The sequence below is a fragment of the Phodopus roborovskii genome, unplaced genomic scaffold, assembly GCF_943737965.1.
Source record: "Phodopus roborovskii unplaced genomic scaffold, PHOROB, whole genome shotgun sequence".
Lineage (NCBI taxonomy): Eukaryota > Metazoa > Chordata > Mammalia > Rodentia > Cricetidae > Phodopus > Phodopus roborovskii.
The window spans coordinates 6,944,707-6,971,190 of NW_026126588.1; the positions used below are offsets into that span (position 1 = coordinate 6,944,707).

The 26,484-nt window shown below is 40.8% G+C and overlaps 2 protein-coding genes across 2 annotated transcripts; one reads left to right on the plus strand and one right to left on the minus strand.

The window, feature by feature from the left end:
- The first annotated feature begins 85 nt into the window (after window positions 1-85).
- On the plus strand, window positions 86-6,450 carry CUNH6orf141 (chromosome unknown C6orf141 homolog). Its single transcript, XM_051204515.1, has 2 exons — window positions 86-1,085; window positions 4,053-6,450. Exon 1 carries the CDS (start codon window positions 346-348, stop codon window positions 862-864), a length of 519 nt encoding a protein of 172 aa, XP_051060472.1. The 5' UTR covers window positions 86-345; the 3' UTR covers window positions 865-1,085; window positions 4,053-6,450.
- LOC127236576 (cytochrome P450 2K6-like) lies at window positions 982-26,341 on the minus strand. Its single transcript, XM_051204288.1, has 10 exons — window positions 26,162-26,341; window positions 23,918-24,080; window positions 22,814-22,963; window positions 19,542-19,702; window positions 18,359-18,532; window positions 16,750-16,891; window positions 15,984-16,168; window positions 15,505-15,646; window positions 12,608-12,800; window positions 982-1,156 (listed from the first exon to the last, which is right to left on the minus strand). Exons 1-10 carry the CDS (start codon window positions 26,339-26,341, stop codon window positions 982-984), a joined length of 1,665 nt encoding a protein of 554 aa, XP_051060245.1.
- Window positions 26,342-26,484: the final 143 nt, after the last annotated feature.

Here is a 26,484-nt window from a genome sequence, read left to right on the forward strand (position 1 = left end):
TCATTTCAGTTTGGGGGGGGAGGAGGCAGTTGTGAGGGCAGGTGGAGTCCTCATTAGAAGCCAAACGCATCATTTAAAAAAACAAAAATCGGGTCTATGGCCAAGGGTAAGAAGAAAAGGCGCCAAGACTGGTTGAATGGGTGGAAAGTCATGAGGTCTAAGGTCTGAAAGGAGACCGAGAGGAGACTGGAATTCTCAGCTATCCTGGCCCCGGGCTGCTCCTCTAATCTGTGACTCTCTCAGGCCACACCCAGAGCCGGCACCACCCGCAGTTTTCAGAGCCTAGTTGGAGTTTTCCTGTGAGAGCTGGAGGAACTAGTGTGTGTGAATGACCCGCTCGCAGGGATGGAGCCCGGGAGATCCCAGGGGCGCTCCGGGTACTCTCCGCGCGGGGTGGGGTGTGAGTCGCCCTTGGATCCCAGCGCCCCGGATCCGGCGCCGGCGGGGACCAACGGGGATCTAGCAGCAGCAGGTGGGGATGTGAGACCGCGGACGCGAGAGAATTTAGATTGCCAGTCCTGGGTAAGAGAGAAAGTGCTCTTTCTTCTGCACCCGGAGAGGTGGTTGGGAACACAAACCGACCCTGGTTGCGCAGAGCTGGCGGAAAGCGAGGACCTATCCCGGACGATTGGAAACCACTGCCTTTCGGAACCAGAACCGACGCTTTCCCGAAGGCGCATTGCCACGGTCCCCAGAGCCCAGCCCGGGGACCCCGCAGCCACACCCAGGTCCCTGTTGGTGAGGGTCGTGGATTACCAGGAGACTCAGGAGGTGCTGCAGACTGCGTGGACCAAGGGTCATATGACCACGAGGACCCAGGAGCGCTCTGTGACCGCAGTCACCTTTCGCACCCAGAGTGAGTGACAGTTTGTGGGGCACCGGGGCCCCAGTAGAATCTGGATGTGCCACTCATTGCTATTCGTCGTCAAGGGACGGATTCCCGGGGAAGAGTAAACACATTCCTGAAACTAGAGAAATGTTTCAGGCCTGTGTTTCGAGAAAATGCTCGAAGAACCAACTCTCAGCAGCCTTAGATTTCCGCGGTGGCGTCAGAATCTTCTCACAGTCGTCTAAGAGAACAAAAGGTATTTTTACATTGGCGGTGAAAGGGGGTTTGAAAGCACAAAACTCTAGTTCACTTGCCTGCTTATCTTTCCTGTTGAGCATCCAAAAGCACCAGGAAAGTTTGAGGTCTGCTCTCTAGGGATGTGTGCAGTGTGTGGAGTGGGTGCAGAGAGGAGCTTGCTTTGAACGCCTTAAAAACATACATACATACATACATACATACATACATACATACATGCATGCATATATATGAGAGAGAGAAAAATAAAACAAAACAGGAAGTGAAGCAAAATGTTTCTAGGCACTCTATAGTGGTGTGCAGCTTCCACTCCTGTCCTTCCTATTTCCGTGTTATGAGGAAAAGGAGTAAGGGAAAGACTGAGTTGGAAGGATTTTTTTTTTTGGGGGGGGAAGGGGGTTGGCCTGAGCTTTGAGGGTAAAATGCCACTTAACAGGACTTCACCCTCAGAGGGCATCTAACCTAGTTTACTGTTAAATAAGTAAGGTAGGCATTCTGTGTGCGATATGTACGCCATAAGTGGTTGTATGTTTTCGCTTTTTAATTAAATGTATTTATTTCTTTTACATCCCCACCACAGTTTTCCCTCCTTCCTCCAGGCCCCCCCACCACCCCCCCTCCACTAGGAAATATACCCATTCTTATCTTTTAACAACTAAGATTTGTAGTTAAGGCTGAATTGACAATAACTCTGCTTCTTTTTTTTAAAGTTTAGTTTTATTTTTCTTATCTTGAATTAGATGTTTGGGAGAATGTAAGTATGTGCACATGAGTGTCATAGGTGCCTGGAGGAAACTGAGGAAATTGGGGAATTGAGTGATGGGAACCCAGCTTGGTCCTCTGCCAGACCAGTCTGCTCTCTCGACCAATGAGCCCTCTTCCCTGCATTTGAAATGATCTAAGGCCAATACTTGGTTCCTTAATGTATTCCCTTTGTCATTAGACACTATCATTTAAAAATAACTTTATTATTTTGTTTGTATGACTGTTTTGCTTGTATGTACATCTGTGCACTGCTAGTGTGCTTGATGCTCTCATAAGTCAGCATGGGATCCCCTGAAACTGGGGTTAGAGAAGGTTGTGTGTCCTTTGCAGGAACAGGTGCTCGTGACCACCGATCTATTGAGGTTTAATAAGGATCAGGAGAAACAGATAGGCCGAATAGATATTTATCCAGGGAGAAATAACTTACAACAGAGACAGACAAACACCAGCAGGTTCCTGGTCTCAAGGATGCCTCCAGATGCTCTCCTGTCCCTGTGTTGCAAGCAAGAGGGCTCCTGGAGCCCCCCAGGTAATGCCCACCCCTGTCCCCACCCCCAATGGGCGTGGTCTGTGCCACTGGTGCGGACAAAGTGACAATCTCACTACACTGATGATCCATCATCTCAGCATCCCCACATCATCACTAGGTTTTTAGTGTTGGGACATAGTTTGGAATTCTGAGGAGCAGAACAAAGCTCTTGGAGAGAGGCGAGGGGCCCCTCTGGGAGGGGTGCTTGTTAACAAGTCAGGTAGCAAAGGAGAGGGGCTCTGCTTTGGGGGTGAAGCTTGAACATCTGCTCTTCTCCCAGTCAGTCCTTTCAGTTGTCTTCCTGTTAGAGCTCGAATGGCCTTTGAGCCATCATCACCTCTTCTTATCTTCTGCCTGGCCAGATGGCATCCTTCGTTTACAAACGAGCTAAGTCTGGCCTACAGGTCACACAGGCTGTGTAACTCAGAAGTGTTTGCATGTCCTTACTAAGTAGACAAGAAATGTGCTCATCTTCCCAATAATGATTCGTGGACCGCGCTTGCCGTGCCTCAGCTGTAGGGATCCAAATACACCCAACCAGGAGAATCTGAATTCTAGGCCAGTCTGTGCTGCACACGGAGACCCTGTCTCAAAGTGGACCTTTCCGAGGGCACCACGGGTTTAGGAAAAGTATCCCTGCATCCTGCAAGGCCTGGGAGAGCTTTCCCTGAGGGAGGATGAGCCATTGAGTAGTTGGAAAATGTGATGTTGGCCCCCAATACATTCTCCTTTTGCAGAACTTCTTGGTTTCTTTGTAAGACTAATCATGACTGGTAAGTGGCCTCTCCGCACTTGCGGAATTGGTCCTAGGTGACTGAGCACCGAATGGAGACAAGAAAAACAACTCTTGTTTTGCAATGATCTGAAACAGTAGCATCCTTCAGCTCTCAGAAGGCAGGCTCTAGGGGGTTTTGTGGCTCATACCAAACCTTTGTTAACTAGTAACCTTGAGCAAGGTGCCTAATCTCTATGTCTTTGCTTGTTAAGTGGGAATAACAAATGCTGAGCTTTCTGGGGTAGGATTTAGTTGAAATACTTAGAATACTGCCTGGCATGTAGTACATGCTCAACACTAACTCCTCTGTGATTACCAGTGCAGTTGTTATCATTTAACCCACTTTTCTCCTAACCAGGGTTCAGTTTTTTATTTTAATATTCTAGATATAACAGTATAGAAATAAAAAGTAAAACAAACAACTACAAAACAATGAAAACTGATCTAGTGGTTTTTTTACTAAGACTTCTCCTATAATCCAGAAATACGTATTTTTGATTTTCTCCATCATTAATGGATCAGTACATATTTTCCAACTTACTTAGAAATGATTCCACACAATGTGGGAGGGCTCAGCTAAGGCCAGGGGACCATGATCACTGTGCTGGGTGAACGGAGTGGCTGAAAAGCTTTCTGGCCTCCTTGTCCCGTCAAAGCTTTGAATAATTGTTTGCTTTGACAGGGTCTTACCATGTAGTCTTGGTTGGCCTGGGACTCTTGATATAAACAAGACACACCTCATATCTTCCTGCCTCTGCAGCATGTGCCATAACACTCCATATTGAAAATAATTTTTAAGCTACTTCTTTAAGCCCTGTCTGCTACATGTTTACAGGTTTAAAATAGATACACATTGAAAGCGAAAAGTGGTTACTAAACTGTCTTGATTTGCCTTACAGGTGAAGAACATTTCCCATTGCACAAGTGTGCCAGGAAGAGCATCCAAACTTGTCCTCAGTGCTAAGAAATCTCTCAGATGACCGGGTCTCGGCTCTTTGACTTAACCTCTACCTCACAGAAAAACAAGTTCATCTGAAATTGTCTTTGTTAGATGAATTGCATCTAAGACTCCCAGAGGCCCATCGGGGCTCATTGTAACTGGGACAGATGTCAAAGTCACATAGCCACAATGAATCAGGCTAGTGTCTACCTCTTTTTCTATTATTAATATGGCTCTTTGACTTAACCTCTACCTCACAGAAAAACAAGTTCATCTGAAATTGTCTTTGTTAGATGAATTGCATCTAAGACTCCCAGAGGCCCATCGGGGCTCATTGTAACTGGGACAGATGTCAAAGTCACATAGCCACAATGAATCAGGCTAGTGTCTACCTCTTTTTCTATTATTAATATGTATTTTTAATTTGTTTGAGACAGTATCTCACTGTGTAACCCAGACTTACTTTGGACTTGGTGTCTAGCCTGTGATGATTGAACCTGAGATCTTCCTCAGCCTCTCACACACTGGGATGACAGTGTGTGCCAGAATGTTTGACCGGCACCCCCTCCTTAAGCCCCTTTTCCACACCTGTTATTGCCTGTGATATTTGTTCTATATTGTTATATTTGTTATATATTGAGGAGCCTTACAATATGTTGTCATAAAAACTCACTGTGACTCTTCTTTTTCCTAAGACTTTTAAATGTATTTATGTATGTTTGCCTGCACATTCGTATGTGTATAGGGCATGAACCAGCTGCCCACAGAGAGTAAAAGAAGGTACTAGATTCCCTAAACTGGAGTATAGGTGGTTGTGATTCTCCATGTATATAATGGAAACTGAGCCAGGGTCTCAGTAAGTACAGAAAGCGTTCCTAACCACTGAACCATTTGTCCAGTCCCCCAAATGTCTCTTAACAGAAGAAAGAATAAGCTTTATTTTTAAAATAAATTGTTGGGGCCCAGTGTGGTATCATAAGCCTTTAATTGCTGTAATCTAGAGGCCTGGAGGTAGGAGGATCTCTGGGATCCTAAGGCCTGTAATGAAACAAAACATAAAAAGAAAGGAAATGAGAAAATATTTGCTCATTTAGAAAACAATTACAGAAATATTATGGGGCTAGTAAAGATAGATTAAAAGACAACCCGTATCTCTTTTCATATTTAGTATCTCTTAAATATGGTTTCATTTTCATTTTCTTCCTGTGCATTCCTTTTTTGTTTGTTTGTATTTTGAGATAGGGTTTCTCTGTATTGCGTTGGAGCCTGTCCTGGAACTAGCTCTGTAGACCAGGCTGGCCTCGAAGAAATTTTCCTGCCCCTGCCTTCTGAGTGCTGAGTGCTGGGATTAAAGGCGTATGCCTTTAATGTGTATTCTTATGCTGACACAAAACACAGTTCTCACCTCAAAGGGAATAAAAACTAGTTCATTGTAAAACCAAACACTAGTGACCATGGCCCAGGAACCCACTAATTCAGGTTATGCTCAGACCCATGTGCCAATTTAGTTTCATGACATTTTTATACTATAAGAATAATAGAATACTTCATGAATTCACAGGCTCTTAAAATACACTGGTGGAAACATCAGGTAGGTGGGTACGGCAAATTGAGACATTTCTGTTATAGGTCTCAGATGCCATCTGATGTCATTATCAGCCTTTGGGTGGGTAGAAGCCAAGAGTCTGTACTTTCCAAGAATGTTAGATCACACATAGAGGTGGACTTACATTATCCAAGATATATTGGGTTTTGGCCTGCAACATCCAAGCTCTCTATAACCATTTAAGTCATAATCAGTTAATTAATTAATTAATCAGCACTGTAGAACACTTAACTCAAAGCGTGGCTTTCCTGTATTAGTTTCAGCTACTGTGTATTGTGTATCTATGCATTTATTTTATTGTGAACATATGGTCCTGGTGTAACCCTGTGTATTTGCAGAGTAATGCTTTTATGTAAGTGTGTTGCTTGGCTAGCTGGGTAGTTGGTAAAGAAACAAAACTTTTCCTCCACTTAGTCCCTTTGGTCATAGAGTTTTATCACAGCAGCAGAAAGGAACCAGAATGATGCGCTCACATACAGCCAGTATCACTAGTGATCCAGCCCCAGGGGCCCCCCAAGCAGAGAAGACAGCATCTCCAGTCCCCTCTGCTCTCACTGCCCTGCTGAGTCAGAGCAAGTTGGCTTTTCCACGAAGATCCCTGGGTGATTGACATTAGAGTTTACTTCAACATATCAGTTCCTTAGTACAATTAAAAATATAATTTAAAAATTCTTTATTGTTAACAATGTCAGGGCAATAACAATGTACAGGATAATGGAACTGGAGTTCATAAAAGGGAATAAAAAGTTTGTAAGGGCTTGGAAATCAAGTGTCTTTTTAAACAGCTGTATTAGTCTATGATTGACCCTACTGAACTCTTGATTGGTTATTGGATCACTTAACTGGGAATGAATCTTTCATTATCAAAGAGTAAGAAATGGTTTATTGTCACAAGCCCCCCCCCAGGGAGGGCGGGACAGGAAGTCATTAAGGACAGGCAGTTGCAGACCTCTGCTGTCTGAGTCACAGCTGCAGTCAGTCACTCATGACGAATTATGAGGGAGGGGGGCAAGGGTGGGGCTTAAATTGCAATCAACTGATTCAGGTAAAAAAAACAGGGCTGGGACTCTGGAACACCCTGAAGTCTCTATAGCCACAGCCAGCAGTACTTCGCTCTTTAATTAGAAAGGGTGACTCTTTATGAATTCATTTCTCAAAATAATCTCATAAGTGGAGCTAAGGAAAGGAAAAGTCCAGTTTACTTGGGGCAGCAGAAGGAGGTGTGTTCAGGTGATAGGCACTGGTTCCAGCCAGGAGTTCCCAGTAGAATAAGAACAGTTATGCTCAGAACAAGGAAGTCAATTTCAAAGCAGAATCTGACTGCTCAGCTAGAAAGAGGATGATGGAGGGCTGGAGAGAGGGATTGCTCAGTGGCTAAGAGTGCTCACTGCTGGATCTGAGTTGGGCATCTCACAGCCACTTGTAACTCCAGCTCCAAGGCCTCCGGTACCTTCTTCTGCCTCCGCAGGCATTAGTACATGTGAGACATACAGTCACACACATGCACATAAGTTAAAAAAATTAAAAGCTTAAGAAAACAGAAGAGGTTGTAATACTGTTAAGGGAGTTGAGCAGCATCTATCAGGCTTCTGGAAGCAATAGTGCCGAGGCACTATTTTTACATTTCCTCTTAGCTTGCCTAATGGCCCATGAGCCATTTCTTTGAAACGGAGTCATTGAGGAAGAGAGGACCCCAAATTCTCTTTCCCTGTGTGGGAGACTAGAATGCTAACTTCCCTAATTGTCAGTTAACAAGCACAGATGGCCTAATCACACTGAGTAGCCTGTCTCCAAAATTCTTCAGTACATTCTTAGCCATTTAAAAATTCTCCTGCCGTCGACCTCAGAGGAATTCAGTTTATTCTCCCTTCCCTAATGTAAAGGTCTCCAATAAAGTCTTCATTATGTGACTTTATCTGGGCACATTTTTTTTAACAGTAAAGAGGAAACAGAGAAAGGGGGAAGGCTTGAGGTGTACTGCTTTCAAATCCTTGGCAGCAAGAATTTTGGAGTTGCTATCTAGAAAGACAACTTGTCTTAACCTGTGTTTAAATCAGGGAGGGGCTGAACGACAAGATGGACACACCAGAAGGCTGGCAGTTATTGAGTAATTCTGCCATTATGGATCGATGTTAGGAGAGGCTGAGTGGCGTTCTGTCAGCATTGTAGTAATTCTCTAAGATTAAATTTAATGAAAGCTACTTAGTGGATGCCATATGATAAACACCCAAATTAGCTATTATCATAATAGCAATCAGTCATGGTGGTCATGTTTACTTCTTTCTTATTCTAATCAACTACATTTTTTTACTGATTTATTGTTTTGGATATGTGTCTCTGTGGGGGTAATGTGTACTCGATCGCAGGTGCCCTTGAAGGACTCTTGAACCCCTTGAGTTGGAGTTGTAGGCAGTTGTAAGCCACCCAGCAAAGATGCTGGGAATCAAACTCAGGCCCACAGCAAGAGTAGTCTCTGATCTTAAGCACTGAGCAATCTTGCCAGTACCCCAGGCTGTACTTTCAAATGACAAAAAGCAGAATACTTGTGACAGTTTCTTCAGGGATCTTTTTCTGTTTTCAATTATCTCCGTATACGACTGCCCACTGTCACATGGATTCATTGGGCCCGGGGACAGGATCTGGCGGAATGCTTGCCTGGCATATCTGAGACCCTGAATTTGGTCCTCAGTACATCCACCAACTCCAGTAAATAAACTGAATATAGATTCAGTCTTTTACTAATTTTGAGTTTTTCATGTATTGGAGATTAAACCTAAGGCTTTACAAATACAAAACATGCTGCGTGCTGTGTAGTGACATATCCAGCCCTCTTCAACTAAGAAGTGGGAGGATTCTGTGAGTTAGAAGGATTTTGTCATAGAACAATAACAAGGTTGTAAAATAATTAAGACTGGGCTGGACTTAATGTCGGCCCAGATCCTAGAAGTTACAAGGATTTGGGTGTAGGAAGATTATGAGGCATAAATGAAATAATCTTATAATAAAATTCTCTTCAGGGATTATGTTGGAGTAGAAGAAAGGAATCAGCAACCCATACTCAGGGATGAGCCAAGGTTTAAGCAATGGGGAAGGAGGTTTATCCTAAGGAGTAAACAGAGGGGTTCAAGACAATACTAAAACAGGCTAAAAGTCCCTCTGCTCTTTGTTATCATGGTGTGTTTAGTGATGAAACACTTCTGGTAGCTATTGACTTGATTTTTTTATTTTAAAATTTTAAATAAACTTTATCATTTAAAAACTTGCTAACTTGCTAAGAAATAAGTAAATAAAAACCATCACACATCAACATTAATGAGACCAAAAGTCTACACAACTTAACGTATATGAAAAACCGGAACCATGAAATTTATGTATTTTTTTTATGTATTTATTTATTTCTTGCTTTTTTGAGACAGGGTTTCTCTGTGTAGCTTTGGAGCCTGTCTTGGAACTTGCTCTGTAGACCTGACTGGCCTTGAACTCACAAAGATCAGCCTGCCTCTTCCCAATAAAGGAGTACGCCACCACTGACCTTCCTTCTTCAGTCACGGGTATACAAGTAGCCGTGCTCCTCTGCTAGGACCTCCAAACAAGCTCTCATGTTCCCCATCTTTTGAGGCAGGGTCTCTCACTGCATCAGGAGCTCACAGACTTGATTAAACTGTCTGGCCAAAGAGCCCCAAGGATCTGCTTGAAACTGGAAGTTTGAAATTTAATGTAAAGGTCTGCAGACTCTGTTCCAAATGCCTAGTCTAGCTGTGGGTGTTTGAATTTTATTCGTGCAAATGTAACATTTTAATTTCCCTTTACCATTTTTTTTTTTTATGAAGCTCATTTTAAAGAGCAGTATTTACTGGCCTCCACACAAAACAAACAAAGAAAAAAACTCCTCATTTTATGCATTTACCTCTTCTCATCCTATTTCTACATTTCAAGACTAGATTCATCTGGAGTGGCACCCCATGACACAGCTTTTATCTAATATGGTTTTAACTTTCAGCTTTGCAAAAAAAAAAAAAAAAATACATTAGAGGGTGGACCATGAGATGGCTTAGTGGGTAAAGGAACTTTCTGCCAAGGTTGACCACCAGAGTTTATTCCCATGTTGAGAAAAAGATGCACAGATGAGTACATACAATAAGTACAATATAATCAGAATATTTAAAACAATTTTAAATAATTAATATACACAATAGCATTGCAATTATGGTGACTAAGGAAAAATTAATTTATATTGATTGTAATATGTAATTTATGTGTAAGACTTAAAATAGAGAAACAACAAATTGTAATGTTTCTACTATGTGTGTGTGTGTACAATTTGATGAGACATGAATGGCTTGAACAAGAAATTCTTTATAATTATTATTAAGAGAATGAATCAAGGAAAAATACATTAGTAGCAATTAGTTTTCTCTATCTTCTGCAGACTTTTTTAAAGCTTTAATGAAGTTTAATTATTAGCTACTTTGCAATGACATAAAATGATAAATGATGTTGGTTATTTTACTCTCTGACCACAGCAAAGATTGGTCTTTGTTTTGCTTTGTGGGTATCACTAAACATTATTTTCTCCCCTGCTTCTGGTAGCAGACAGAGCATGTATGCCTCATCAGTGGATAAACGTAACATCCTAAAAATAGAAAGCTGACTAGGTTGTAACTTGGTTAAAATGTGGGTCTCCATCAAAGTGACGGAGAAGCAAAAATATAAACAAAGGAGTCAAGACCATGATGGGGAAACCCACAGAATCATCTGACCCGAGCCAGAGATCACTGACTGAAGTCTGACAAATGGGGAATCTGCATATGATCAAACTAGACTCCCTTAATATAGGTGACAATGGTGTGACTGGGACAATATATGAGGCCACTGGCAGTGGGTCCAAGCCCTAACACTAATGTACAAACTGACTTAGTGGAGCCCATTCTTTATGGAGAGATACCATGTCCAGCCTAGACACCGGGGTGGCCTTGGTCCTGCCTCAACTAGATGATGGGGCAGACTTAGTAGACTTTCTATGGGAGGCCTTACCCTCCCTGTGGAGCAGATGGGAAGAAAGGGGAGTGGAGGGAACAGGAGGAGAGGAGAGAGGGGGAACTGGGGTTAGAATGTAAAAAATAAATAAAAAACAAAACAAACAAAAACTTGGGTCTCCTGATCTCTGATGCAAGATATTTTCATGACTTCCCAGGGAAGAGAAATATACCCACCAGCTAATTTTGATTGTGGGTTCAGAACTGACTAAAATACTAGTGAACCCCAGTAATAAACTAAGCGCAACCAGAAAAGTAACTGTGTGTGTGTGTGTGTGTGTGTGTGTGTGTGTGTGTGTGTGGGTTTAAACAGCAAAGTGAGATCGGTAAGTTCTGTTTCTTTTTTTCCTTTAGCTCTCTGGCAAGTCAGGGCTCCTGAAGACTTCCCATCAAAAGGTTTTGTGGATAATGATGTTTTGAGGACAATCTAAACATCCTAACTTTCTCTGGCCTTATTGACCTGCAGATTCTTTACTTCCCAAGGAAGATGATAGGGAATTCTCTCTTGAGACTTGAATTGAGAAATGCTCTTGTCAATTTTTCCCCCTTTGAAATCCAAGTCTTCTTAAAAAAGATCTCTGGCCAGTTTCACAGATGTGGACTGTATTTCTTAAGGGCCTAAGAGCTTTTCTTGAGATAGGGCACTCTAACTCCTATGCTTTGTGGAAAACAGCAGCTTTTCAAATGAGGCTCATTGGCTGGGGCTGCAGCTCAAGGGAAGAACGCTTGTTTATTGTGCACAAAGTTCTGGGTTTTATCTGTAGCAGTGGATAAAAGAAAAGGTCAAATGGGCACCTGGTGGCAAGTGTAGATAGCCAACCACAGAAACGTGTGAAAATTCAGGAAGAATTCAGTGAGCTGAATATAGCCTGTTGGCCAGGTGCCTTCCCAACTTCCAGTACTTTTCCATGGCGCACCTCACTGCTAAAAGCCTTTCTGCTTTGCTCTTTTGCACAGTTGGGTCCCGACCAAGTTCCCTTGAATAAACTCTTCTTTGTCTAGAGCAATCCTCACTTAGATACGAATCAGATAAGAGCAGGGAGAAGCACTCTGTGGATGGTGGGAGGGTTCATTTGGATTCACAAAAGCTGGAGATGTTTTTGTGTCTGGGGGACAACATGATTTCCTTTGCTCTGCTGCCAGGGTCCCTTGTCTTTGGCTTCAATGGGACTTCAGAGCACTAAGCACAGGCATGTGACTGCACATTCTGAATACGCCAGAACACACATGAATACTTTCCTTTTCAAAACAAGTAGTGTCATTAAGTGTATGTGTGTGTGTGTGTGTGTGTGTGTGTGTGTGTATACATGATGTGTGGGTGTAGGCACACTTGCGCAATGTTTGTGGAGTCATTTCTCCCTTTCTACCTTTACATGAGTTCTGGAGAACAAACTTATGGTACCAGGCTTACAAGTGATCTTATTCCCCCTGCCCCCCAATACCCATCCAGTAGGACCCTGATTAACTAATCCTTTCTGATATCTGCAAACTGGCTGTACTCACAACCAATTATCTGTTGTTAGCCACCGCCTGTTTGTTCTCAGAATGAAAGCAATGCCTTATCTTTAGTGTGTGCATTACTAAGAGTTGAGTTTTGCAGTTGTGATGGTATTCATGGATATTATACCATCCTCCTGCACATAAATACCAACTATGACTTTTGATTGGTGATCCTTAGGTGTCTCATGGCTAAGATCATGTCTATTTCACTTTTTGGTTCTTTTTTTTTTGAAATTATCTGTTCATTTTTTTTTTTTTTTTTTTTTTTTTTTTTTTTTTTTTATCTTGGGCCAGTTTCTTTTTGTAGGCAAGCCTTTTGTGTCAAGGACCACAGACAGGGCTCACCAGGAACCAGTGCAGCAGTAAACTCACAGAGCTGAGGCTCGGGGCCGAGCACATATCTTATGCGGCTTTGGTTGGATGGTAAAGCCAGTGTCTGGCGTTAGGTCCAGGTCCAGATGGGAGATTCCAGGGGGTGGTAGGAAGCAAAACTTCTGCATGAGGCTAGCGAAGAAAAGGAAGAGCTCCATTTTTGCCAGAGGTTCACCAGCACACATCCGACGACCTGGAGACACAGACAGCATAGGAGGTTATAAGACAACAGCACAAACAACCCTGGACAACGGCAAGATCAGAGCACACGTTCTCCTCCACGCTGGAATGAGTGGAAAAAAGCAATTAAACCTAATAAATTGTTCTCATACATTTTTTATTTTAAATGATATATATAACCTAGAGTCTCTGGGGAAGTGGCATCCTCAATTGAGGAATTGCCCAGATAAGATTGGCCTGTGGTCATGACGTCTCCGAGATGCTGTCTTGATTGATGTGGGAAGGCCCAGCCCACTGTGGGTGACACCCTCCCTAGGCAGGTGGGTACAGGGTATATGAGAAATCTGGCTGAGCATGAGCCAGAGGTGGAACCTGGAACCAATATTCCTCCAAGGACTCTCGCTTCAGGCTCCTGTCTGGAGCTTCTGCTTCCTGCCTTGACTTCCCTCAGTAACTCAATATAACCTGGAAGTATAAGTCTCTCCTCTCTAAATTGGTTTTTACAGTCACAGTAACAGAAAAAAAAAATAACAACAATATTTTAATTTGATAATATTTTTTTGACAAAGTAACGTGCAACAGAAGATCATGTGTAAAAGCAAGTACAAGATATGTCTTCTAAGTAAAAGCTAACCCACTCAGACCACAAACTCACATTTAATGTCAATAGGACAGCTACTGAACTTGGCTCAGAGTCTGCTATTTTTCTCAAGAGATTTACCGTGTAGCAGGTGACCTATAGATGGGCAGGTGATGATAATACAGTGTCACAAGCCATGAGAAGACCTGGGGAAAGACACCCATCCTTCTTATAACTAAGTGTTGATAGAAAGGATGAGAAATTTGCCAGGTGATGAGGAGGGAAGGTGAAGATGAGGTTCCTGTGCCATTGGCTGGATGAGATTTGGCTCTTGCTACCCAGGAAACACCAGGTACATTATCTTTTTTCTGGGGAAGGAGCAGGAACTAGGTCACAGTGATCTTGAAAATAATATTAAGCTACAGAAGCATTTTGGTAACAGAGACCTAACTGGTATAATTCTGAAATGTGTATTGTTTGGGAAAACGGAATGAAGTCGAGAAAGGAAACTTTCCCGGAAGAGGTTTATTAAAACAATAGACTCTTGGTATTTATATTTCCTAGATTGTTCTGTATGAAGAATGATCTTACTTTTAGACTAAATATAATGACTTTAGAATTCATTTTATAGACTGAAGGCATCATATTTGAATGACATGTAGCTTTTTTGTTTGTTTGTTTTGAAGACAGGGTTTCTCTGTGTATCCTTGGCGGTCCTGGAACTCACTCTGTAGACCAGGCTGGCCTGGAACTCAAAGAGATCTGCCTGCTTCCTGTCTCCTAAATGCTGGGATTAAAGGTGTGCACCACCTCTGCCCTGCCTGAAATGCTCTGCCTTTTTTTGCATATAATCTGCTCTCAGTCCTGAGGATACAGGCCTACTTACCTTGCTCCCAGCGGGAGGGCTTGAACAAGCTTCTTACATTATGACCAGTAATTTTTGTAGTTAATACAGTTGTAGATCCATTTTTTAACATAAATCTTAAGTGTATATAAAATCATGGAAGACTTCTATTTTATAACAGAGGGAAAAGATCTTATGTTAACCTTTGGTTTATTTGAGACCAACATGGAATAGAATAACTCTGCATATCACTATGCATTTTCTTATTGGGCACAGTAAGGCAGGATTTTTATGGCGTGGAAAGTCATGGGTATTTCCTCTCTGTTTGGAAACGTCTATAAAACAGCTAATCACTCAGTCCATAAGCAGGTTTATTGTGCTTGGCTTTGAGACTGTTATTGTTCTCATGGGCTTGCCTGTGTAACAGGTGGCCCAAAAGGTAAACCTATAATTATAATATAGTGTCACAAGCCATGGAGAAAACTGTGGAAAGGTCAGCTAATATAGGTTTGGGATTTAGATCTTTCCATACCCCAAGAAATAAGGACGTAATTGAACGGTGTTTAACAGAAACAGTATTGGGCTGAGTGTGGTGGCTCATGCCTTTAATCCCAGCACTCCAGAGGCAGAAACAAGTGGATCTCTCTGAGTTTGAGACCAGCCTGGTATACATAATGAGTTCCAGGATGACCATGGCTACATATCGAGGCCCTGTCTTAAAACAACAATAATAGTTAACAATAAAAACAAAACCTGAACAAACAAAAAGTAGCATCGCTACTCCTAGCTTTCTTTAATGGAGGCCCACAATAAATTACTGCTTTTAGTTTCACTTTTAAGTATTCATATGTCAATATATTTGTTTGTAGGTATGTGCACATAAGTCAGGTGCCAGAAGAATCCAGGGGCTCTGAGCAATCCTGATGCTGGAATTACAAGCAGTTATCATTATCAAATGTGGGTGCTAAGAACCAAACTCTGGTCCTTCATAAAATCTCTATTAACTGCTGAGCCATCTCCCCAGCCCCACAGAGAAAATTTTCATTTCTCCACTAAATTGGATAAAATCCCTGAACAGCCTACTCATTCTAAATGTGGATGGCTGCTCTCATTTAAAGGTCTAAGGAGGCTTCCCAGTGTATGCAAAGGCAGCCAGGTTTGAGTACAATATTGATCATGGGGCAAAAGCAAAATTGGAGGTAGTTGTTCATAGTGAAAACCACAAGACCTGAGCATCATCTTGAGGTGACATCTCTCTTACTAAAGCCAGCTGTTTCAAGGAAGGCACCTTACCCACTGAAAAGGGCATGAAAGCTTCTTTCCTGACAAAGCTCGCCTTGGAGCTGAGGAAATGAGCAGGGTTAAAAGCATCTGGTGTTTCCCACTGTGCTGGATCCCGAAGTACTGATGTCAACAAGGTGATGACCTCTGTGCCCTAGAAATGAAAGTTCTGTTAGTGGAAAAGATTCAATTCACTCCTAAGAGGTTCTTCTCCATTGTGTTTTAACCATGGCTGGCAAATAGGATAATATGTTACAAAGTCTTAGACATACACACACACACACACACACACACACACACACACACACACACACACACTCATACACATACTCAGTTATCTTATTTTGAATGATGGGGAGGGAGACAAGGGAACAGAGAGTAAAAGCAGGGTGAGAAGGAGAAAGTTGGACCAATACTGTCACTGAACTTCAATCTCAGTGCTTCTGCCATTGGAAACATCTAAACACACTCTCTCCTGCATCAGCCCTTACCTTTGGAATATAGTAGTTCTTAAATATAACATCTGTGGTTGTCTCATGGGGCACGCTCATGGGCAGTATGTCAGCAACCCTCTGTATTTCATGAACTACAGCATCTGTGTAGGGCATTTGAGTTCGGTGCTCAATCCGAGGCTGAGCCGAGCCCACAACTTTGATGATCTCATCATGGACCTTTTCTGGATACAAAGTAATTAGAGTTTAGCACTCTGCCTGGACAGGGATTCAAATGACTTTACACGTTTTCTTTACATATGAAAGTCAAATCCAAATGTTCTCCCTACTTGGGGGATTTTTTTCCTACTTTCTACTTCTGTTTCTAAGGCATCTCTGCAAATGAGCATGGAAAGGTTTCAGACCATCTCAGGGTGCTTTAAGAGCAAACCCTACTACGTGCGTGCGTGCATGTGTGTGTGTGTGTGTGTGTGTGTGTGTGTGTGTGTGTGTATTTGTGGGTTTGTGTATGGCAGCCCAGGTGCCCATGGAGTATTAGAGAAAGCGCTTTTGGAGCTAGAGTTGTGATTCGTTGGGTGTGCAAACTGAGAACTGAACTCTGATCCTTGGCATTAGCAGTATGCACATTTCCCTGTCTCCCCATCCCCAAAACTCCCTTTCTTATTCTCAAAGGAAACCAACCACGTAAGCTATTGTCAAGGCTACAATTTACATGTATCTAGGATGACTAGGATTCTGTATCTTTGACTCCTAGAAGCTTTTGTTTTCCTTCATTCGGGTAATGCTCTGAATCTTGAAGACTTACCCTGGACCTCCGGGTATCTCATCATGAGTATGATTCCCCAGCGCAGTGTGGAGGCTGTGGTCTCTGTTCCTGCAGTAAACAGATTACTAACAAGGGCTAACAAATTCTCTTCACTGAAATTGTCAGAAGATGTATGACTTTCCTAAAATGGTAAAATGTGTCACTAGTCATTGAATAATTTCACAATGGTTAATTGGAAAAGATTGCCATAAATTAGAAATAGTACGTATTGCACTCTTCAACTTAGAGGATTTTCCTTTTATCATGCAGCTGTCATACAGAACTTGACAGTGGAGTATATCCCAGATGCTAACAGTGGCAAATAAGTTTGAACATAACAAAGGGCGTTTTTGTTTAGGGAGGTTACAAGTTGTATTTAATTGAGTTATTAAAACATTCCACACATTTTATTGTAGTATAGTGATATACTATATTAATTCTCTTTTTAAAAACTTTTTTTTATTAATTTACTTTTTACATTCCAATCCCAGTTCCCCCCTCCTTCCTTTCCTCCTGCTCCCTCACTTCCTCCCCCACCCCTATCTGCTCCTCTGAGAGGGTAAGGCCTCCCCTAGGAAGTCTACTAAGTGTGTCCATTCCTCTCATTGAGGTAGGACCAAGGCACCTCTCTACCCCCGCCACCCGTCTATCTACCCTGGGCAAGGTATCTCTCCATGTAGAATGGGCTCCACTAAGTCAGTTTGTACATTAATGTTAGGTCTTGAACCACTGGCCTCATGTATTTTCCCAGTCACACCATTGTCACCTATATTAAGGGAGTCTAGTTTGGTCTTATGCAGGTTCCCCATTTGTCAGATCTAAGTCAGTGATCTCTCACTAGCTTGGGTCAGCTGATTCTGTAGGTCTTGGTCTTGACTCCTTTGTTCATATTTTTGCTCCTCCCTCACTAGGAGCCTGGCCCATTGGTTAGTTGTGGATTTCTGCATCTGCTTCCATCTGTTTCTGGAAGCGGGTTTAGCTTCTCTGGGGTTGTGGATTGTAGGTTGGGTATCTTTTGCTTTATGTCTGACATCCACTTAATGAGTACATATTATATTTGTCTTTCTGGTTTTGGGTTACCTCACTTAGGATGTTTTTTTTTTTTTTTTTCTGGTTCTGTCCATTTGCTTGCAAATTTTAGGTGTCTGTTTCTTTCCACTGAGTGGGTAATTTTACCACATTTTAAAAAATCTATCCTTCAATTGAGGGGCATCTGGCTATTGCAAATAATGTTGCTATGAACATAGGTGAGCAAATATCCTTGTGGTGTGAATATTAATTCTCTTTAAAAATGTTTTGCCTTAAACATTTTATATTTCTCTTAAAAATTTTAGCAAAGAAATCTTTCTTAGATTTAGCAGCTGGAATACCAAAATTGTCAAAAGAGAATATTTAAAAATATATATAATATAAAAGATTTTTATATCTCCCCCCAGGGAATAATAAGGGAAATGTATGCACAATATAGTAGCATTTTCAACCTATAAAAGACCTGCTATGAATCTGAGTCCTGTCACCTGTCTTTGAAGGAATGTTTTGTTTCTAGAAGCAACTAGTTAAATTAACGGTAAACTTTGGCTAAAGAATCCTATTAGAAAAACACCATTACCTCCTGCTGTCTGAGCAGAAAGGCATCAATGAGACTTCTGGGATCATTTTTGTCAAGATTATGGCGGTGTTCTAGTAAGGTCATCCTTATGAAGGAGAGTAATTCATCTCTGTTCCTTAGGACCTTCTTGTGGCTTCTTAGGAGAAATCCCAAAACAGGAAACATATTAAAAAGCTAAAGGAATATAAGTAAAAAAAGGCAAGTTAAGCTAGTTGGGACAATGGAAGTGGTAATATTATTATTGAAAAATTACAGAAATAACACTTTTAATTTTTGCCTCAGATAACAATGATCAACAGGATTATATAAAGATGCTTTTTCATTTGTCAGAATTAAGCAGTCAACAGTGAATGCTCATACAGCTCACAAGCTCTGTCTATGCAGAGTATTTGACATGTTGTATTTGTGGGGCAATGTAACCACAGATGATATGGTATACAGAAATAATATCAGCTTTATGTTGAGAGTGATAAACCCAGTGTTTTCCTCAAAAAAAAAAAAAAAAAAAAAAACATCTTATGTGAGTCCTGATAAACTGCATTATTATTTTAATCCTAAACCGCATAATAAATTTACTTAGGTTTTTGGTAGAACCATAGAAATACTTTGGTTTGTAACAGACATCATCTGTAAACCACATCAAGACGTATCAAGTCATCCCCAAACACTTAAAAATGTTCAAAGAAGACATTAGGGACACTTTTGTATTGTGTGTTATAAGGCCACTCTTGAACTCCTTGATGTAGAAAAGGTTCACCAGGTATGATGTAGTACTAACTTAGCTCACACACACTGTTAGTGCTTGGTTTGTTCTCAGTTAACCCCTGTTTAGGTGGAACTAAACTGGCCTCTATATCTATATAGAGAGCTTGGAATGTTTGCTACCCCCATTCCACACCCTGACCTGGAGTCACCTCAGTCCAGAATCTGCCCCGCAAAAGCCTGCCACTGGCTGCTCCACCCCTGGGGAGCATTAAAAGCCCCCACTTCTGGATTCACCTCATGATTTCTGGTTTCCTGTCCCTGTGGGTCCACCTAGAACTGCTTTGCTTGTCATGTAATTTAAACAAGCATATTTGTCATACCATTATACTTAGAACACATTGCCATCCTTTGCACAGTCTCTTGAACAATCAAATTTACCTCAGAGGAACTAAATCAAAATAGGAAAAAATACAGTTACCACAATTCTCCAGCTTCCAACGAGTTTCACATTTTCACCAATTAAGGTTAGGAGTCTCAAGAACTGTGGGTTTTGGTAGTCAAACCGTTTCCCAAACAACACGGATGCAATGACGTTAGCAACAGAAGCATTCAGTACTCTCTTGATCTCAAAGGGTTTTCCTAGAACGCAATTTACCAAGCAGATCAGGAATGGTCGCATACACAGCACTAGGCTATTTCCAGACTGATGGTGGGGCTTTTCTAGTGAGGAGTTTCATAGAAGGATTATCTATGATTGTGCCTTTCAAGAATGTGAAATCTATAGCTTTGGCTAATGGCCAGAAGTTCCACAAATGCTCAGATGGCCCCAAAGCAATTGAAATGGAAATGTGGAAGAGAAGTGAGTATTCATCTCAGCTAAAGAAAGAACAATGTGGCTGAGGAGCCTTAACGTGTGTGTGTGTGTGTGTGTGTGTGTGTGTGTGTGTGTGTGTGTGTGTGTGTGTGTGTTCCTTTGTAGTGCAGTGTATGAGAGGGGATTGTTAATGCACAGTGTTTGGGAAAACATCATTCACTCTAGTAGGTTTCGTTGCAGTTTGGGGCAGAACATTCTACTACATTCTGATGTTTTCTGCACCATTAAAATCTACCCAGAGCATGAAAATCAGACCTGGTTTCACAGGTCTGTTTCTGTGTTACTGGGAAGGCTGAGGTAGGAAGATCTAATGTTCAGGGCTTCCTAGGCTGTAGAATGAGTTGGAGGCCAGCCTAGACAACCTAGTGGGATCTGGTTCCAAAATAAAAAAGTAAAAAGAAGGCTGTAGTTGCAGCTTAGTAATCATGTGTTTGCTTTGTATGCATGGGCCCAAGGTTCATTATCCAGTTACAATCCAAGGCATTTATACAAAACCCTACTTGGATTATAAAGTTATTAAGTAGGTGTCAGTAGGTAAACATTTATTTTTTAAGAATAATATTGAGTGCATTTCAAGAGGAAGGCTTTAACAGGTTGGGCACTAGCTAGTACACTACCTGTAAATAGGAACAATTATTTATTTATTCTCAGGACACAATATCTCTAAGTAGCCTCACTACATAGCCACAGCTTGCTATATAGCCAGATTGGCCCTGTGCTCATAGAGATCCACCTGTTTCTGTTGTCTTGAGCACTGATATTAATGAGTCATGACTGACAGTCTCAGTTAATTTTCTATTGCTGTGAAGTCACCATGAACAAAGCAATATATAAAAGAAAGCATTAGCCGGGCGGTGGTGGTGCACACCTTTAATCCCAGCACTTGGTAAGCAGGGGCAGTCATTATTTGTGAGTTTCAGGCCAGCCTGGTCTACAAAGTAAGTTTTAGGACAGCCAGGGCTACACCGAGAAACCCTGTGTGGAAAAACAAAAACAAAGAAACAAAACAAACAAACAAAGCATTGAATTGGCTTACAGGTTCAGAAGGTTAGTCCTTCACCTTCATGGGGCAGGCAGGCAGCATACAGGAATGGCACAAGAACAGTAGCTGAGAGCTTACCTTCTTATCCACAAGCAAGGTGCTGAGAAAGATGACTGGGAATGGTGTGGGCTTTAGAAATCTCAAAGCCCACCCCCAAGAACACACCTTCTTCAACTAGGTCACACTTCCAAATCCTTCTAAAATAGTTCCCCCACCCGAGGACCCAGTATTCAAATGTATTCAAATGAACCTATGTTGGTCATTCGTACTCAAAACACCACAAAAGATAAGTTAATGAGAGAATGACACATTTGTTTCCTCATCACTATGTATGACACAGGCACCATTCGATCAGAGACAAAGAAGCCAAGGGTAAAGTATCCACGGACCACTCAGAGTTAAGTGAAAACATTATCGAACACAAAGGATGTGAGCTAATTATACTAGACTTAGTATGGAAGTCCAGGGAGGCTACTCAGATTCCCATTGTCTTTCCTCTGCCTGTTGCTTTTTCCAAGGGATGGATGGAGCAGAACTCTTCCAAAAACGGGAGTCTGAGTATCTGATTTCATAGGTCTAGGAATTTTCTGTAGCCAACTCCAAGACAGAAATGTCAGTGAAGGTTAGAATGATATTCCTAGTTTGCTTTGAGCAAAAGGGTTTCCCCAGAGAGCATTTTCAGTTCCCATAGCTTGCCTTAGAGAGGGATCATCAGGGGAAAAAAAAAAAAAGAAGGGGAAGGAGAAGGAGAAGGAAAAAAGAGGAAGAGGAAGAGGAAGAGGAAGGGGAAGAGGAAGAAGAAGAAGAAGAAGAAGAAGAAGAAGAAGAAGAAGAAGAAGAAGAAGAAGAAGAAGAAGAAGAAGAAGAAGAAGAAATGCAAAGAGGCCTGGAGCTGTCTGATTGCCAGGCATCGTTGGGGGTCTAGCGTGGCATCTGTTGAACCAACTCTAATGACTGGCAGCTGCTGATCGTCTTTTCAAGTGCCCCGATGTTATGGGTGCTACCCTTTACTAATGAGCATAGCCTAAGTTAGGTCAGGTAAAGTTCAAAGATAAAAAAGAAATATGATAATGTCCTGCTCAGCCTTCAGGAATAGTGGCTCTCAGGCATTTCCTACTGAGCCAGCCTTCAATCTGACTACTTCCTTCATGAGTTTAACTCTGCTGCCTCCTCTGTCTATCATCCTTCTCCTGGCAGCTGTCCAGGTGGAAGACATGTCTGTTCTGCTGCCCAAAGCACCTTTTATCTGTTTATCATGAGCCAGTTTTTAAGTTCCTTTATGTAGGAGAAAACCTGAAAATGTCATTGTGTGCCCCAGATGCTGTGCATTATGTCCAAGTTAATTTATTGGTATGTAAAGAGTATTACTGTTATAAGTACATTGTTATACAGTATTTGAGAATAATATATAAAGACTGCATGTAAAGAATGTTATGAAAAGACTGCATTACTGTTACAAAAACATTTTTTGTGCATTATTTGAGGAAGTATATTTTCAAAATACTTTAAAACAGGTCACAACTTATTTTATATAAAAGTGGATTTTAATAGATTCATATAAGTAGGGGAAATAAGGGAAAGAGAAGGAGGGAGAGAAGGAGGGACAGGAAGAGGAAAAGCAAGAGGGAGAGGGAGGGAGAGAGAGAGAGAGAAGGGGAGAGGGAGGAAGAAAGGAGGAGATAATGAGAGCAAATTTGACATAGTCTTGGAGTAGACAGCATTGGGTATTTGTATGACCTCGGATTTTTCTACAAGCTAAATTATTTCAAACTATGTGACCTTTTAGTGATTTCCTTCTCATGAAAAATTAAATGGTTTTATTTGCTCTACACACCTTTATGAGATTCAAAATTCTGAATGAGATGTTGACATTCCTCTATAATTGTGTCTTCTATAATCTGTTTGCCCATGCCAAAGTTCCTTAAGGTGGTCAAGCTGAATCTTCTCATTGTTTTCCAGGTTTCTCCATGAGCAAAGACAATCCCTCGGACAGAAAAGAGTGTATTTAAGTTACCTCCAGCAGTGTTAAATTTAGTGCTCATGGACAAATAAAAATTATAAACAAAAGCTTTGGTTTTTCCCTGCCAGAAGAGAAGAATAGGTTGATGGCATAGTCTAATAATAGTTACCCAGCATATTTCAAACCCTAGTTTCTTTTCTAAGCAAGCTAAAAAAGAAAACAAACAACATCTCTCCCAAACAGGAGGAAGTCTCCCATTTTCCCGTTTCCTAGAGGATTTGCTGTAGAAACATTTTTAAAATTTTCTCTTCTCTTTGAAATACACACAAATCTTTCTGAAAACCAAGCCATAATTTCTATAGATATCCATATGACAAGAATGCCTTTCCTAAAGATCTGGAGCTATGTCTGAAATTACCATGGAGGTAAGACCCTTGTTTCTCAGCTCCTATGGGAAGACAGGAGCCTAACTTGGGAGGCGGGACCTATCCTAATTTACAAAACAAGCTTTTTGCCATAAAATATATGGTAAATTTGATTTTCCTTTGTATGAGTCCTATTAACAAAGACATTATCTTGAGGCCTAGCTGTTTTTTCTTTTCCTGAGAGTATGCGATGTGAACACCTGCTCCACTGTGTAAAAGGGCATCCTTCCTGGGTTTACAGTGGCAGATTGTGAAGCACTTTCTTCTCTTGTAATGCTTACTCAGTTAAGAAGGTTGTTTTCTTTTTCTAGTTGGGAAAATATTTTGTACTTTTTGTCAACAAGTTCAGTACACAATTTTTGAGTATCTTATTTTTATATAAAGCTAGGTGTGAATGAGGTGTTAACGAACTATTGCAAACAAATTCATTACTTTTTTTTCAGGGAGAAAGCCTGGTCCAAAGCATATGCAACTATCAAAGAAAAGAGATAAGAATAAATAAAACATAGTTGATTTAATAATTTTAATGTATCTGATGTTTAGGGGTCATTACCTTTTCCATTAAAAAGTCTTTCAAATATAGGCACTCGAGAACGCTCCCCAAACTGATTGCCATAGTTAATAAGGGCATCTTTCACCGTCTCATAGCCAGAGAGCACCACCACCTTCCTCGGGCCCATATGAATGCTGTAAATAGGGCCATATTTCTTGGAGAGCTTTGGTGTACACAAAAGAAAGCAGAGAAACAATTAAAACATCATGGTATATTAAAAAGTAAAGTTGATCATGACTGTTACTAGGGTTACTCCTCCAGCCATCATAACACCTCAGAGCCACTCTGATGACTTTCAGTTGGTGGTCCCTGGGCTCTTTTTGATTTCAAATTTGAGAGAAAGACTTTTTTTTAAAATTACCTAGTATGGTTTTGTTTTAAAGCAGAAAATGCCCAGCCAGAACTCTAGGAAAACAAAAGACTTCCTTGGTACCACACTGATACATTGCATGTAGACATCCTGTTTCTTAGGCTGTGCTGTGATGTTAGGAGGGCTAAGTTAATTTTCCTTTACTGGTAATATTCTTTATTGAAAGAAACACTGGCCATTTCTTTAATAATTGGAAAGTAGCAGAAGCCACTATATATGATATCTTGACTTATTCTCAGCTCCATTACACCCTTGCCTGATGTAGATATGTCATCTCTATTGAACAGAAAGGTCACGCAGTAGGTGGAGATGCTCAGCAAGGGCCACACAATCAGTGTCACACTGACTGAGAGCATGCGGTCTTAACCTAACAGCTCTGGTGAAGATGGAGATGACAACCTGGGATGCATCTTTATATATGAAACTTGACTTATTTACAGTTGCAATGGGAATCAAAGGATGACTCAGTGATTTAGAAAATTAGTACAATTCAGATTACTGTTTCAGAAGTAGAAACTAAAATGGGAATTGGAGAACAGAGTGTCTTGCTTGAGAACTACTTTATATAGGGCAGATTAGCTCATATCAGGAAAAAAAAAAACAATTCAAGGGTAAGTGTAATATAAAAGAGTACAGGCTATGGAAAAGCAGAGAAACATCCCTTTTCTGTAGGCAGAAATCGTTCAAAACAATGGCATATCTGTGGAAATGACAAAGAAAACGAAAGAACATGAAAATAATTTAGGCTGGTTAACACATAAGCAAAGGGCAGGAGTCGTGTAGAGATAAAGCTGAGGAACACATAATTAGATACAGAGATTTGTTGAAGGGTGATCTCATGCTTATAAGAAATTATCCTGATTTTGGATTGTAGGATAAGGGGACACAAAGGTGTTTTAGGTAATGGTTTTGTTTCTTGAAAGTTAATTTGTGTGAAGTATACTTACCTGTAAAATGGAGATAAAAATGCCATTTTATTCCCCCCCCAGGTTAGTTAGGAGGAGTATGTTAAATCCCTGTCTTGATTAAATATTAAATAAAAAAGCATAAAACAAATTTTATTTTTGTGCTGATTTAGGTAAAGTTACAGTTTTTTCTTCAATACCTTGTCTCCTAAGATTTTAAAGTTAAAATGTTAGAAATTCTATGAGAACTCAACTCAAAAGCACTTTAGAACTTAAAGTTTAAATTTTATAGTCATTTTGCCAGCTCCGGATGTTAGCATTATTTATCCCCATAACCAATAACTATAGGTTTTTTTTTTTCCCTCAGTGGAAAACTGGAGAAATTTAGACCAGTTTTTGCACCAGCTCTATAAACTGGAACACAAGGACACAAAGGACAGAAACTGAACTAATTCATCAGATTAATAGGAGCTCTAGATATAAAATGTTGTATCCATAATATGGACTTTCATCTTATTTATGATAGAGTTTTGAGTAGTTAACTTGAAGTTTGTAGATAAATCAATAATTAAAAACTCAGTTGTTTTGTGGTAGGTCATATATGAAAAAAAAATCTAGACCAAACCATTTGAGGTAAAAAGATTATATGCCATAAATAGTTCAGAATAAAATTGCCACCTAGGTCCTTAAATCATGTTAGCTAATTTCACACACACATGTGCACGCGCGTGCACGCACACACACACACACACACACACACACACTTCAATGTGTATATAAATTTTTAGGAAGCTCTGTTAATTTTGAAATCTGATGACTCCAATATATATATATGAACTATCATTAGCACATGTCAGCTAATAAAGCATCTCAGGTCAAGAATGATGTAGCAACACACACACACACACACATACACACACGCACACACACACATGTGATCATGTATGCTTCTATGCCTTTATGTCTTACCTCTAACATGGTTTGATATGGCCTCTTCAGGTTGAGGATGTCTAGATTTCCAATAACTGGCCAAGGTTTGGGTCCTGGAGGAGACTGTAGTTTGGATGCTTTAGCCATAAAGACTTTAATATTTAAAATAAAAATGAGAACGAGTCCCAGAAGTGCAAGTATAGCAGAAGAATCACTCATTATCTTAAGCTGATATAATTATTAAAGAACTAGAGATCTTTCGAGTTATGACCAGATAGAACTAAAGTCCTATCGAAAACCAAAGACTTGAAGGTGTTGCTAACTTTACAATGGTCATTGTCTTTCAACTATTTTATAATTCA

Coding starts and splice junctions, on each gene's coding strand:
- CUNH6orf141 (XM_051204515.1), top strand. CDS start 346: ATGGAGCCCGGGAGATCCCAGGGGCGCTCCGGGTACTCTCCGCGCGGG.
- LOC127236576 (XM_051204288.1), bottom strand. CDS start 26,341: ATGAGTGATTCTTCTGCTATACTTGCACTTCTGGGACTCGTTCTCATT. Junction 19,703..22,813: donor GAATTTTGAATCTCATAAAG/GTGTGTAGAGCA, acceptor ATTGCGTTCTAG/GAAAACCCTTTGAGATCAAG. Junction 12,801..15,504: donor TTTCATGCCCTTTTCAGTGG/GTAAGGTGCCTT, acceptor CTGTGTCTCCAG/GTCGTCGGATGTGTGCTGGT.